Source organism: Genypterus blacodes, unplaced genomic scaffold (genome assembly GCF_046128005.1).
Source record: "Genypterus blacodes isolate CSIRO-AG114 ecotype Tasmania unplaced genomic scaffold, CSIRO-AGI_Gbla_v1 ptg000017l_1, whole genome shotgun sequence".
Lineage (NCBI taxonomy): Eukaryota > Metazoa > Chordata > Actinopteri > Ophidiiformes > Ophidiidae > Genypterus > Genypterus blacodes.
The window spans coordinates 5697214-5712021 of NW_027466831.1; the positions used below are offsets into that span (position 1 = coordinate 5697214).

The 14808-nt window shown below is 46.7% G+C and overlaps 1 protein-coding gene across 14 annotated transcripts in view; it reads left to right on the forward strand.

Moving 5' to 3' along the window:
* Positions 1–8721, forward strand: part of foxp1b (forkhead box P1b) — a 142106-nt gene extending 133385 nt beyond the window's left edge. For all 14 annotated transcript variants that reach the window (XM_076141407.1, XM_076141417.1, XM_076141416.1 and 11 more), the window contains 7 exons: positions 1531–1735; positions 1915–1991; positions 2603–2704; positions 3722–3843; positions 4725–4794; positions 5005–5171; positions 7973–8721. In XM_076141407.1, coding sequence (XP_075997522.1) covers positions 1531–1735; positions 1915–1991; positions 2603–2704; positions 3722–3843; positions 4725–4794; positions 5005–5171; positions 7973–8117 — 888 coding nt within the window. In that variant the 3' untranslated portion in view covers positions 8118–8721. The remainder of the gene's footprint in view (positions 1–1530; positions 1736–1914; positions 1992–2602; positions 2705–3721; positions 3844–4724; positions 4795–5004; positions 5172–7972) is intronic.
* Positions 8722–14808: the final 6087 nt, after the last annotated feature.

Here is a 14808-nt window from a genome sequence, read left to right on the forward strand (position 1 = left end):
AACGCACAAACCCAAGTGTGATTTATTTTGTCCTTGATTTAGAATAACGCCGGGCTCTCTGCGGCGGTGGGTGAGGATGCAGGCGACACACTCGCGTCCCCAGGAGGAATACAAGTGATATCCAGTTAAATATAATAAAATCAGCTCAATGTAATCCATATTATTTGGGGTGGCTGCCACAAAGCGTATTTCACCCGCCGAAACACACAAAGGCATCAGAAGCACTTGGACACGTGTACGTTAAATGAAAGGAATGATAAATGTCACTTATGATTAAAAGAAAATATCAACCTGACCTGCTATAAATTAGAAGTCAGTCTCAGGTTTCCTCATTAAAGCTCTTAGTAGAGCGTGGACGTGTGCGGGGCTGTGAGGATATAGATCATATGCTCAAACCTCCACGCCATGAACGGCAGAGATGAGATCAATCAACATCTCGATCAACCAACAAGGCGGTGTCAAAGACGAGCGGTGCAGCGTCTCTCTCTCTCGCTCTCTCTCTCTCTCTTCCTCTTGATTCCTTTCCCCTTTTTCTTCTCACAGTCATGTTTAATTTGGAAACTGCCCTCTGTCAGCAAATTAGCAATTAGAACAATTTTGTGGGGATATGTATATGTGTCATTAGCTTTCCTGCCAATTAATAGCTGGAGCAGGGGGTCAGGCTTGAATTTTCCACTCCACTGCCGTGCAGCATGGAGGCTTGGCACTGGGCTTGGAGCCGCCACAGCTGCTGGAAGCCGTGCTATACCTTCTGAGCACTTGGCATAATTAGTTTACCTTGTAGCCATTATTACTTAAATCCCTCCTTCCCCTTAGCAACCCACCTATCCACACACACACACACACACACATACAGAGCACTCAAGAGAAAAGGCAGACGCCCTCCAGAAGGCTCTCCGTGTAAACGCGTCGGTGCCGTCTTTACCGCAGCCATCGTGGCCCTGATGATAGAGGTCAGTTAGATACAGTAGTTAATCATCAGATCACCTCCATGAGCAGCTCCTAATTAGAGTCTTCACAATACAATTTCAGCTTATAATTAGCCCAGATTGGCCGCTTCCTCTGCACGCTTTATTAGCAGGACTGCTCAGCGGTAGGTGAGAATCACACTGTCATTTTTCAGAAGTGTGTGCTGCCCATCTTCCCTTCCCCTCTCACTCCACACCACCGTGGCGGGAGGGTGAGGCGGGAGGGGTGTTGTCCAAACGGGACGCGAGGGACAAAAGATTAAACAAAGGCGCTGAGACAGAAAGCTGGGAACTGGCCTGGCACGGCAGCGGGAGAGGGAGGGAGAGGAGAGCAGAGCATGAAGAATGGAGGAGGTGGAGAGTGGAGGAGCAGGGCTCCAGGGTTGTTTTTCAAACATTTAGCGAGTGTTCACGGATCATCTCAGGGACTGCCTGCAATTAGAGCAGAGATATGCATAGTCAATGAGGCGTCTGAGACATGGAGGTAATTAGAGGACTAACTGGCCTCCTTCTGTTTGTGTTTCTCTGTTTGTTCCGTCTTCATCTGGTTTCCTCCACGCAGCTCAACCTGGTGTCCAGCGTCACCTTGTCCAAGTCGGCCCCTGCGGCCTCTCCTCCTCTGAGCCTTCCCCAGACGCCCACCACGCCCACGGCCCCCCTCACGCCTCTCTCCCAGACCCACTCTGTCATCACAGCCAACAGCCTCCACAGCATGGGCCCCATGCGACGGCGTTACTCAGAAAAATACAACATGCCAATTTCTCCAGGTACTGGACCGTGCAGTCACACAGATAAATACGCTGGAGGCCAACCAAGCGCTAACTTACACATATCCACAAATGATGAACCTTCAGTCATCCTGCACATATGTTATCAACCACTGAGAGCAAACCTGATCATTCCCTTCCATGCTGACACAGTTTGTGTGTTTGATCCCCGTGTGCAGATCTCAGTCAGAACAAAGAGTTTTACATGAATGCAGATGTTCGACCGCCGTTCACGTACGCCTCACTAATAAGACAGGTAAGGACTCCATACACTCACTAACACACCACTGCATCAGCACAGTGTGTCACACACACCTTCAGCTTGCTCACAATCGACTTAATGTTGTAGTTTTCCTGCCCTCATCCCTTCTTTTTAAATTTCTAATACAATTTAGACCGTACAGCAGATTAACCATCAAATGAGTGCAAGAATGCGAAGAGAGGATTCACACACAAAAAAAATGTCCACGTATAACAATTGCTTTTGATGAAGCATTTCAGTGGCTGTGATTATTAGGAAATTCATTTCACACAACAGTAGGGATGAACCTGTTTTAAGATGGCCACTCAATTATCGCCGGGCCACAGTAATCTGGGATCTCAGGAATTAATCTGAGGGAAGCCATAATTGCTGCCCTGTAATCTGCCTGAGAAATGTTTTGGCTCGCCCTTCATTTACGCCCACTGAAGGAAATGTATTCAAATCTGCCCGACGGATGGAAAAAGTGCTTTTTGTCCTGTTGAACGTCTTTCTTTTCACACGCACATAAACCCAGATGCTCCTTTTGAATTATTGATTATTTTTTGAAGGGGAGCAACATTGTTCACGTTTCTTTCTTTTCCCCGTCCCTCCTCTTCCTCATCCAGGCGATACTCGAATCTCCAGAAAGGCAGCTAACACTAAACGAAATCTACAATTGGTTCACGCGAATGTTTGCGTATTTCCGGCGCAACGCAGCGACGTGGAAGGTAACGAACACACACACACACACACACACACACACACACACACACACACAGCAGAGAGTGACACTGTGCTAATGTTACAGGCAGTTAGACCGTGGCCAGGCAGAATCTCTTTATAAATGAACCTTTACCCAAATACATAACAATACTCCATTTATTCTGTCCAAATTGAGCCGCCCTTTACACAAACATTACAACCACACAGAGAAACCATGGAGGAAAGAAAACACAAGAAAAAAACAATCTGTCCGTTAATGAGCGAGGATGTTTTGGTGGTGGGTGGCATTGGCCTGACGATGCCGCGCTCTGCCAGTGACTCCTGGCTGAGCCCCTCGCGCTTTGACTTCAGAAGGGAACGCTTTGTGTTTCCAACCGGGCCGCAGTACACACACACGCTCACACACACGCTCAGTCACACTGAGGGTAAAACAAAACGACTGCAGACACGGAAAGTGAGATTTGAGTAGAGAAAGACAGCGATGAAGCACTGCAGGCCGCGCTGCAGGCCGCACGTGCAGCTGCGAGAGACTCCGCCCCCCCGCCCCGTATACAAACCCACACACATAGACACGCACACACACGGAACCACCACCCTGCCTCACCCCCCATTCTGTCCCGTCAACTCTCACACTTCCCGACAGCACCTCCGTAGGGGCATATTGGAGTTATAATCACTGGGTTCCACAAGCCTACACACACACACGTATACCACACACACTCATCGTAGCTCCTGGAATAACAGGGGAATGATTTATAAATGTCTGCCTGAATGTCTGAGTGACACTAGATTGACAGAGTGTATAGATTGTAAATGTGTCTGTGTTGATTTGTCTTCACTTATCAGACTGAAGTTTTGACTGAAGGTCTTGTTTCTGTCCGTTAAGCAGCATTAACTTACTTTACTACACCTTTGTTTTATGACTGTCCAATATATTTCTGCTTTGAAATGATTCTCTGTACTGATAGAAACTTTGTTTTGTTTCTCTCTCTTTGTTGTTCTTGTTTTTACACCAACTGCAGAATGCAGTCCGGCATAATCTTAGTCTTCACAAGTGTTTTGTGCGAGTAGAAAACGTAAAAGGGGCTGTGTGGACAGTGGACGAGTTAGAGTTCCAAAAGAGACGGCCCCAAAAGATCAGTGGGTAGGTGCGGCCTTCTGAGCGTGTGTGTGTCACCATTGAGCCGTGGGCCAAGGCTGATGCTGCTCCATCTCATGTGTGTGTGTGCCATAACGTCCACTGCCCCCGCTTGCTTCAGCCTGCCTTCCCCTCCTGCTTAGGCTGATGCCCCATAACACACAATGGCTTACGCTTGTTTTCATTTTGATCCTCTCGCTGTCTCCTCCTCCCTTGTTCCTGTGTCCGTCTGTCCGTGTGTGTGTGTCTGTTTGTCCGCCCGCTGTCCTGTCGATCACTGCATCTGCATCTGGCTGCCCCCCCCTCCTCCTCCTCGCTGGTTTACTTTCCCAGGGTGCCGTTCGCACCAACCTTTCCCTGCATAAGTGCTTTGTGAGAGTAGAGGATGAGTTTGGGTCCTTTTGGACTGTTGATGATGAGGAGTTTAAGCGCGGGCGCCACATACAGCGAGGCCGCCCTCGGAAATACCCAGCCGATGAGAACTTTGACGAGCTGCTCGTACAGTAAGCACTTCCGCCTGCCCGACCAACTCCTGAGGCCAAACCCCCCCCCCCCCCCCCCCCCCCCTGCATGCTGCCCCTCAGTGTTCCCATCATGCCTTTTGTGTTGAGCTCTTCATCCATCATGCTTTCACAAGTTCTGCTTGCATCAAACTGTTCTTCCTTCATATGAAATGCAAAGTGTTCAGATAGTTATGTGGTGTTATCAAGTGATTGAAGTGATCTTAGAAGTAGAGCCTTAATATGCACATTACTACAGCAGTAACTGGATTAAGTTCTTATACAAAGTGCATTGATTTCTTTATATGAAACAGGATACTGTGCCTTAGGAATGCGTGCTGGATGAGACATGAGTCTGTGGTTGTAATGTAATTCTTCTGTCTGCAGAAGTCCGGCCTTAGTGAAGAACATTCAGACCAGCCTGGGCTACGGTCCGGCCCTCTCCGCTGCCTTCCAGGTAAGAAGGAGAAAAAGGGATTTTATTCTTTTGCCACCTTTGTCTGAATCCCAGAAGAGGCAGGAAATATTGCACTTAGTTTGCCTGCACCTCCTGCGCTCGCTCACCTCCTCTCTGTGTATTCGGGGCTGAACAGTGCGATGGGCAGCTGAGAAAGTGCTGACAGCTCTCTTCCGTTTCACATTTAATGCTTCGGGCTTTGCTTTTCAGGCTTCAATGGCAGAAAACAACATACCTCTATACACTACTGCTTCCATTGGAAGTCCCACCCTCAACTCCCTGGCCAACGCCATCCGTGAAGAGATGAATGGAGCGATGGACCATGGAAACAGCAACGGCAGTGACAGCAGCCCGGGACGCTCGCCCCTGCCAGCTATGTGAGTGGCACACAGGCTTTCTATCTCCACCGCGCTGCGTTTCACAACAGGCAGGGAAAAGGGAAAGAGCCGGAGCTGCATAAGCCCTCCGATACAACCGCACTTCAGATATGATTGATTGTGACATGAAAGAAAGTGATTTCAGAGCCCACCCAACATGCACTGAATATGACCCAATCTATGGCATTAGATGAAAAGGAAACAAAGCCAAGGAGGACAATAAATAAAGAGAAACGGGATGATATTGGAGTTGTTGTGTGTGGGGTCACGGCCAGAGCTGCGGCTGGCCTCCCTGTAGAAGAGGAAACTCCACCTTCCAGCAGCTTCCATCGCCAGGCTGCCCAGGAAGAACCGACCGGAGCCCCCTCTGTTATTTCAACAGAAAGTTTATGAACTCTCCTTTATGTCTCCCGCTGTCTGCAGAGTTCTCGCCACGAGCGCCATTCCAGTTCCCTGAAATATTTACTAATACGCCAGAACCCAAAGTGACAGAAGAGTTTGGCTCCGACGCGCTGAAACACGAGTCGCAACACATTCACAAGCCCCTCCGCGCCGCCGTCGCACAGAAAAACAACACAAAAGCATAATTAGTCTGGACGACACGATCCAAGATTCTCATGTAGGAAAGTTGCGGTCGGCGTGGAAACCGCAGCTCCCCGTTCACTTGTTGTATAGGAGTGTCTGCTAAGTTGTTTGAAGCCTAAAATAATACGGCGCGCGCTGCATCGTTTCCAGATGTGGGGACAGACCACCGGTGTGTAGCCAGGCTGGATGCAGGGGGGGGAGGAGGGGGGGGCCGCCTCCCCGAAAACCTCTGAGCTGGAGGGTAATTCTGCCTGAAAACAAAAAAGGTGCAGTAATGAGCTCCTGGCCAAATGGAGGGAAGTGCCATCCCTAATCAGTGTGAACATAGCTCCCAGCATGGCTGTGGAACAGGAAAAGCAGAGACAGGATGGGTGTGCTGGCCTGGAGGCAGCCTGTTCTCCCTCTGCCCCTCGCTCTGCTATCTTTAGGCTCCCACCGCTTCCAGAATTACGTCTGGAAGCTTCATATGCAAAGCGTTAAATCTTTAGCTGTACACATTAGCCAAAAATACCACCGCCAAGGAGGATGTGTTTCCATGTCTGCTCCGTATCTCCAGTCACTGATGGCTTTGAATGAAGCTCTGTGTGTGTAGGCGGGATGTGATCCAGGGACGAACCCGTTAACCTTTGGCCTGATGGTTCATGGTAGACTCACCTGTTTGTTGGTTATGGAGTGATAACTGGAGGAGGGTTTGGCCTTGGTGGTGGTATGTGCACGTTCTGGTTTACTGGAAGCCTCCTCTCGCTTAAAGAAAAAGCCTTAAACTCCCACACACACACACACACACACACAAACATATCTGTCTCTGTTATGCTTTAGCTCACAGACCTTCACACACACACACACACGCACACACATGTTTCCCACATGTGCTGCTGAGCTTCTGGACGGGCCGGGAGGAAATGAGAAGAGTTCTGTTAAACAGCCAGACGAGAATCAGGCAGCCAGTGAAAGCTCATTATGAGCAGAGTGTAGCATCAGCACGCCGTTCAGCCGCAGAATAATAACAACTGCATGTCTGCCTGCAGCCACGCCGTCTCACCTGAGGCGCTGCGACTTTGTAGAGTTACTTTGATGCTGATAGAAGAGCTGACTTCACTTCCCCCCTTCTTCTATCATTTACACCAAAACGTCAGCTGATTAGCATAGCGGCGTCTCCGTCACAACTACGGCGAGTCACACCAGGCGTTCCTGCTGCGGAGAAATCAAACGCCGCCTCCGCTGATGGGGAACGCGGCCCGTCGTCCCTCGCCGTCGGAGTAAACGACAGCGCTCTGCCTCGGCTGCAGCTGGCTGGCACGGCAGGTTAGAGCGCCGAGCGTTCCCGGCTCCCCTGCAGCTGCTCTCTGCCTCAGCCAGGCCTCCTCCTCTCCCCCTGCGCTCCATTCCTGCTCCGCTTCTGTAATGAGAAATTTGGCAGATCTCATCTCTTTAGTGCCTCTTTTGCCCAGGCTGTGAGCCGGGGTGGGAGGGGGGGAGAGGGGGGGCTCATGTTTTCGCCTTGTTTACAAGTGACAGCGTTATTATTCTCATAAGGGCTCTGTTTCTTATCACAGTGTTGTGCCGAGTGCGGTGCCGCTGCTCCTCCTCGCCGCCGCGCTCCTTCCCTGCCAGCGCTTTTCTTCCTTTATTGACACGCGGTTGAAAATATGCATTAATTCTGGAGTTTAAAGCGTGCACGGCAGTGTCTGGTCGCTGTGTTTGCTTGAAGTTGATTAATGATAGAAGCCGGCTCGGGGTCGTCCTCTGGAGACCCGCCTCGCAGGTTGTGCATGTTAACGAGCAGGAAGGGGAACACACAGCGCGCCGCTGATCCTCCGCCACCAGGAGGCTGACAGCGGCAGCCCACTCCGCTCCGCAGAGTCCATTCTCTCCCGTCCTCGTCTCACGTTGTTAATCTTCCTCATTTATCAATTCTAAGTGAATACCCTGTTGTCGGTTGCCATGAAAATAAAAAGCCTGCAGCCTTGCCGGGATTGGAATCCCTCAAAAGAAAGCTGAAATTATCATCAGTACCAGTGAGGCCCCCACTCACAGCCGCACTGAAGCCAGACATTTGTTTTTGTTCCCCTGTTTCCTTCTTTATAAACAGAATCAGTGCAGGTCTGTATCTTTTTGTGTCTCCGTGTGAAAGGTTTCAAAAAAAAAAAGAGGAGGAAGTTAAGAATAGCAGAAGTGGAGCACGGTTACATTTTCCTGCCCTTCTTTTCTTCCAGGCATCACATCAGCATTAAGGAGGAACCACTGGACCCCGATGACCACGAAGGGCCCCTCTCTCTGGTAACGACCGCCAATCACAGTCCGGATTTCGATCACCACAGAGATTATGACGACGAGCAGGGCCACGACGACATGCTGTAAGGCCGGCGGGCGCAGACGCAGACGCAGACGCACCGCCGCTCAGTCGGGAGACACGAACGCTCTGAACTGCAAGTCTCAGTCACTGATGATGACGGCCTCCAAACGTCTCCCACAAACTCTTAGTGCCATTGCAATACACAGCAAGAACACACACTCACACACACACACATACACACACACACACCAACACAGAATACACCCCACATGGAGGGTTCTTTTTTGATTACTTTCTACTTTAAGTAAAACTTAAAAAGTGAAAAACAAACTTCCTTTCTACTCCTTGGGTTGGACTTGTTTGGTACCTGTGGTTTGGGGGGGCGGGGCTTCTGGGCAGAGACCTTCACTGTGCGGCCAGGAGACGGACTCAGCACGGACACAGGGGGGCTGCGTCTCTCCCCACCCCCCACATACTCTCTCTCTCGCTCTCTCTCTTCCCCTCTCACACACGTCTGACCACAAACTCGAGAAAGAGAAAGAGAAAGAGAGAGAATGACTGACATTTAATTTACACCGTGTGTGTGAGGGAGAGCGAGCGCCGACTTCTGTTCATTGTCACTGCCTTCAACACTTCTCATTGGTTTGATTCCATCTCTGGCGGGCGGGAGGGAGGGAGGGAGGGAGGGAGGGTGTGTGTGGGGGGGTGGTTGTTGTTTTCTTCTCTGGGGGGTGGGGGTTGGGGTGGGGGGGTGAAAGGTTATGAAACATCAGCGCATGTGTCCTTTCCACCGTTCGATGCCGTTTATTGATGTTGCGTTTTGTTTTTGTTTATTTCTCGTTTGAACGGATCAGACCTCGTGCCCGTGCTGCGGTCGGCACTCGATGATGACGATGATGATGATGATGATGATGAATGTTTCTGATTTCCTTCCATGTTGCTCTACCACTCCTTCACAAAAGCACGCACGCACGCACACACACACACACACACACACACACACAAAAAAGCAGAATGTCAAACACCGACGTAGTATTTTTCTGCCATTTATTCCGCCATCTTCCAAAAAAAGAAAGAAGAAAAAAAAAGCCCTCACTCTGACACGTAGCCCCGCCCCCCCCGCAGCCCCTCCCTCCTCCCCCCCCTCTTCCCACTCATGAAGTCCATTGGCAATGCACTACTCATAATGAAGGCTCTCTCCACGCATCAATGAAGTTTAATTTAAGATGCGAATGAATGACAGAGAAATCATGCAGGTTATGATTTATCCTTATGAAATTATACTTTAAAGCAGCGCCGCACGGCCGAGCGCGTCCGGCCGCAACACAATTTCTGATCACTTACAAGCACGGCGTTGTAAAGGGGGGGAGATGAAAATGTCAGGTGTGCGCCGGCCAGATAATGATTTAGACCAACTAATTGTGATTCGCGAAACACAGCCGCCGCCGTTAATCAAACGCCACCGAGCTCGCCGCCGAGGCCGAGGCCGAGGCCGAGAGCTGGCAGATAAACACGCTTCCCCCTCCGCTACCGTAGTTTCATTTGTGCAGGTTTAAGTTTCGGCGAGTATGGAGAATTACACGCGTTGATGAAATTGCTCATTTGTGTTTGGAGGGAAAATCCCGAGACTTGCAATAAGACGGAAACACGACACATTCCAACATTTCACAGCCATCAACCAGGGACGGGATGAAAGGGGAAACAGCATCAAGGCGACACGGAGACAAAATTACACCTTTGGTAGATTTTAAATCGAAATCAAATTCACATGCAAGACCTTTAATTTCAAGACTGTAATCAACCACTTTTGATTTTATTTCTTTTTTTATTTATTAGTGTTATTTGATGTTTCATTTGGCTTTTTTTTTTTAAATTTGTTGATGTGTTTCATATCTTGTTCTGTGACTACCAAAGATAAACTACAAAGTCAATGTTCTCTGTTCCATGCAATAGCAGAAAAGGCCAAATACCTGTCCTCCGCTCTCCCATTGGACGAGCTCAGACGCTCACCTGTAGAGTCCGGGCCAATGGCAGACCTGAATCGAGGAGCGAAAAAAAGAAACGAAAAAAAACCTCCTCAAACTGGTGTTTCTTTGATTTTCTAAAACCAAAGCAGGACGGCTGCAGTTAACTTTCGCAGTGACCAAAACGGAATGGGAGGCGCCGACAGTCTGACTACATTATGACCAAATTTGGGGAAACTTTGTCTTTGGGCCAGTTAGCGAGAAAAAGGGAGCAGATTTCTGTGCATCACAAAGGGTTAAAGGAGACAAAGATAAGGTGGAGTGTGTGCTGGGGAACGGGAAAGCTTTGCAGAGAACAATGTGAAACTTTGAACTGGACCACGCGATGATTCAACGTCTCTTCGTTTTTACTTCTTATCCATTTTTGTTTCCTTATTTTTTTAAATGATTGTATGCCACTTTTCGGGGTTTCTAGCATCTTGACGCGACTCCGCTGTGCTTTGTTAACATCGGCAAGACTTAATGATTGTGTTTTAGTTTCTGTATTACTTTTTATATTAAAAAAACACTCCTGTCAACTAATAAGCTGGGTACAAGGTACTTTATGGCAGTTTTGTTTGTTTTTTCAGCTCACTGTTGATTATCTATACAAGAAAAGGGCAATCTGTGGTTTCCAGAAGATGTATTTAATATCCAGGCAGCCGAGGGACGAGCCGGGGCCGTGAGAACCGGGGGGCCCTGAGCTCGTCCGCAAAAAGCCCAGACCGCGGCTTGGTTTTGCTTTGGCATCCAAAAAGGGAGGAGAAGCCGGTAGATTAGGACATTCTCAGCATGTGTAGCTCGACATTACTAAAGATAACAGCATGAGAAAAACCGTTAGTACGCATACCTCAGTTCAAACCTATAGGGAATGATTCAGTCGATGAGAAAAAAAAAACGAAAACATTTCACTCGGTTGCACTTAGCTGTACGTCTTGCATGTGTAGTCTGATACTGTAGAGAGAAATATACAAAATACGAAAAAAGAAAAGAAATTAGAGCTTGTTTAACTTAAAAAGGTTTCATCCTTTTTTTTTTTTTTAAATAGTTTTTTTTGCCAAACCAATCCAAACCTCAGGCCTTTGTTCATCAACGTGTCGCCCAGCCGTTCATTCTGTCTAATCGGGTTGTTTTGAGGTCTTTCCAGCGTTCGGTTGTACATACATGTCAGTCAAGCCTTCCTCTCTTCCTGTCCTTTCCCTTCTTCCTTTCTTTCTTTTCTTTTTTTGGTTAAGATCAAAAAATACATTTGTGTTATGATGTTTGCTTTTTGGACACCACTGCTTTGTATTAACTATGAAATAGCTATGAGAAGAAAACTGCTGTATGTATTGGAATAGCAAACTGTGCTGCAAATGTATTTTACTTAGTAATCCTTGCTTTAAAAAAAAAAGACACAAAAATGACACAAAAAAATTCATCCGTGCATCATCTGGGTGGGGGGGGGGGGGGGGGGGGGGGGGGGGGGGTGGGGGGTGCAGGCTGGGCGGGGGGGGATTATCCCCAATTTTGGATTTTAAACTGTAATATAGAAAAACAGACTTTTCTCTGTTATCATGGAGCATTTTGTACAGATTTTCCTTCTTTGTGTTAAGCTGTTTTTTGATACTTCCTTTTGATGGTCCAACCACTGCCTTCTGTGGTTCCATGTTAAAGATTACTGCCCGCAGAAAAGGGCAGACACGTATATTTCCTCCACGGGACGGAGATATCTTGCATGACTAATCCAAGGGTCACAGAGATGGGGGGAAGGGGAGGGGAAGGCGGGGGGGAAATATGGTTAAAGTGGTCAGTAATAATATAAGGGTGTATCAATCTAATGATATTTTATATTAAATGAATAGGAAAAAGAAGAAAAATATGCAGTGCCAAGATGTAAAGAATATTGTTAAATGCTGTCTTTTGTTTCTTTTTCTTTTTTTTTTTTTTTCATTCACTCATGCATCAAAGATGTGTCCTTCTCATTCGTGTCGTCATGACAAAAACACCGCGTTTTGTTTCTGGCATCAAGATATTTATATTTTTATCTCAGATCTTTGGAAATTGATTTATTTGGAGCGAGTAACGCCGAGCACAGCAGGCAGGCATCTTCAGCCCAACGCAGGTCAAAGTCCACGGACTCGGACTTGCAGCCATGTGACATCATCGACATCATCGTCATCGTCACCCACGTCATTCCACACCGTGTCATTCCGTCCCCTCCCCCCTCTGTCGCTCTGTCCCGTCACATTTGAGTTTCTCACGCTGCAGCAGCGAGGTCGAGCTCTCGTTCTCTTTCAAAGATGTACTCTGTAGTTTCCTCTTCCTGTTTGTTTGTTGTTTTTTTTTAAATGGAGAAATATTATTGCTCATCACTTCCATCAGTCTGTAACCTCCTCATCATTCCTTGTCTGTGTGACGCAGACACTGTTGTAAGTCAGTGGCGATGGCTGACATGAGCATTCTAAACATGCAATAAAATGCTGGTTGTTCACGTTGGATCTCAGTTTGTAGTCATTTAAACATTTTAAAAGCTATGAATTCATCAAACTTTATCGATATTCATGCAGCATCAGGTTGAACTGCGTTTTTTTTTTTAATTCATTAAATGTCTTCATTTATTATGACGCGATCTATTCTACATTTATGAGGTCATAATTTCAACACTAACATTTTTATTTTATTTTATTTCTCTTTCAGGATTAGTTTAGAATGAATGTTTTATCGCCCATTAACCTCAAACACACACTGACACTTTGATACTTCTACACTCAAATTAAGGCCATTTTTTTTCCTAACATCATCTGAGCTCGATTGGAAAAGGACACAAATCAAACTGCTTCATCTGGAAATCGATCAGGAATGTAAACAATCCATACTGATAAGAAGAGAAATGAATGAGCACTTCCATTTCCTCCCCTGGTATCAAACGCTTATGCTGGACATCAGGTGCATTATTTACTAAAATGTGCTGCTTTCTCTTAAAATGATGGAGTCTGGAGGATTAAGTTTTGATTTTCAGTAAAAAATCAAACGCAAACTTTGCAGCTTCGTAATGTGTGTGTATGTGTAGAGTTAACATGATCAATCAATGTGTCAAAAATGTCACGTTTTGCCAATATAAAGTCTGACTTACTATTGTTACCTTGAAAAGTGTAGATTTATGCAAATTCATTGAATTTTACTCTATTCGTCGATGTACAGCGATGTCATAAACGTGACGACTCCGGCACATCTGGATCAAGATCTGGATCTGAGCTGAACGGCACCTGTTGATAGTCAATCACAGAACACACACGTCTGAATGATTACGATCTGAATCCTTAAGTTTGAGGTTTTTGACTCATGAACTAAAATACAGACAAATGCATTGTGATGTTAAAGAATGTGGGCCCCAATCTACAAATCACAATCTCACTGTTTCTTTTCTGACATGTTGTAAACGTTATTCATCGTCTAATTCGTAATCAGGAGGTATTACTTCTACAGGGGGCGCTGTAGTGCAGTTGGGGTGGCGTCTTTAGAGACATTAGCGATGCTGCATTTTCCTTATTTTGGTTACCGCAGACCTGTTTATCATCAGCAGCAGCAGCAGCAGCAGCCGGATCCTCCAGCCTCTATCAGCTTCAACATTAAATTATATTGTAATTAAAAAGAGACAGTTAAACTGTCTTTTTCCCAACAGCAATTTAGGTAACTGCATTTGATAAGCTATAAATTGTAACAGCATTAAAATTCCAGAAATAATAGCGATATGGATTTGGTGAAGGGAGCTAATGCTGATGACCAGGAGTTGCATTTTTATGACAGAAGCTGGGGTCATGTTGGCCACTAAACAGGAGGCAGAGATCAAGTCTGAGCACTTTTAATCTTGTGAAACAAGCAATTACAAATAGTTGCATTGATTCGTTAAAAAGCTTTAGGTGACATAAATCGCTTCCTGCTCTAAAACATAAATGTCAAGTGTATTATTAATTAAGGGCTTTGAAAGACAAGATTTAATGGAAATGAAATAAAATCACAAGCCGTCTTTCAGTCGGCCGTATTTCACGCGGCGGTCAGGATCGCTGGTTTTGGTGTTGTTGTACCGAGGCCAATCGCAAACTGTAAACGCGGAGCGATCACGCTGGAGGAGAAGCTGCTCCGCTGTGAGAATCACACACAGCAGCAATCACAGGAATTAATCACACAATAGCTCAGTCAGGCATTAACATATGATATTATTATCCTCCATAAAGGTGGAAGAAATACGACGGGAACTGTGGGTCTCCATAGATACACTGGAGCAGTGACATAATCAGCCAATCCTGGCCTCTCGCCATAAATCAAGACTGAGCTTTGATGACAAATCACAACAACTTGTGCAAAATGTAATATATATATGGAAATGTTAATTACTTCTAAAAGGATATTTTATAGTGAAACTTTTACGCGTTTACATTTCAGTAAAATGTCACATCTGATCCAGGCTCTGCTCATAATTCATGAGGACGATAAACTGATACGCTTGTTCTTGCATATTAACTGCATGTATTCATTCGAGTCAAAGTGAAGCCTTGGTATCTCAAAGGGTTAACAGGTCTGCATATGGACGGTGCCTGACCCGGGCCGGGCCGTCTAGACTGCATTTATATGAGAGCGGCGGTGTGATGTGAGTCAGACTGAGACACGTTCACCTAAACGCAAGGGTCTGACGAAGACCTTCATGTGTCTGAGCTCCACGAGGTCCAGGCTCAGATGCAGGGTGGGAATGAAGATGTAAACACAGGCAACT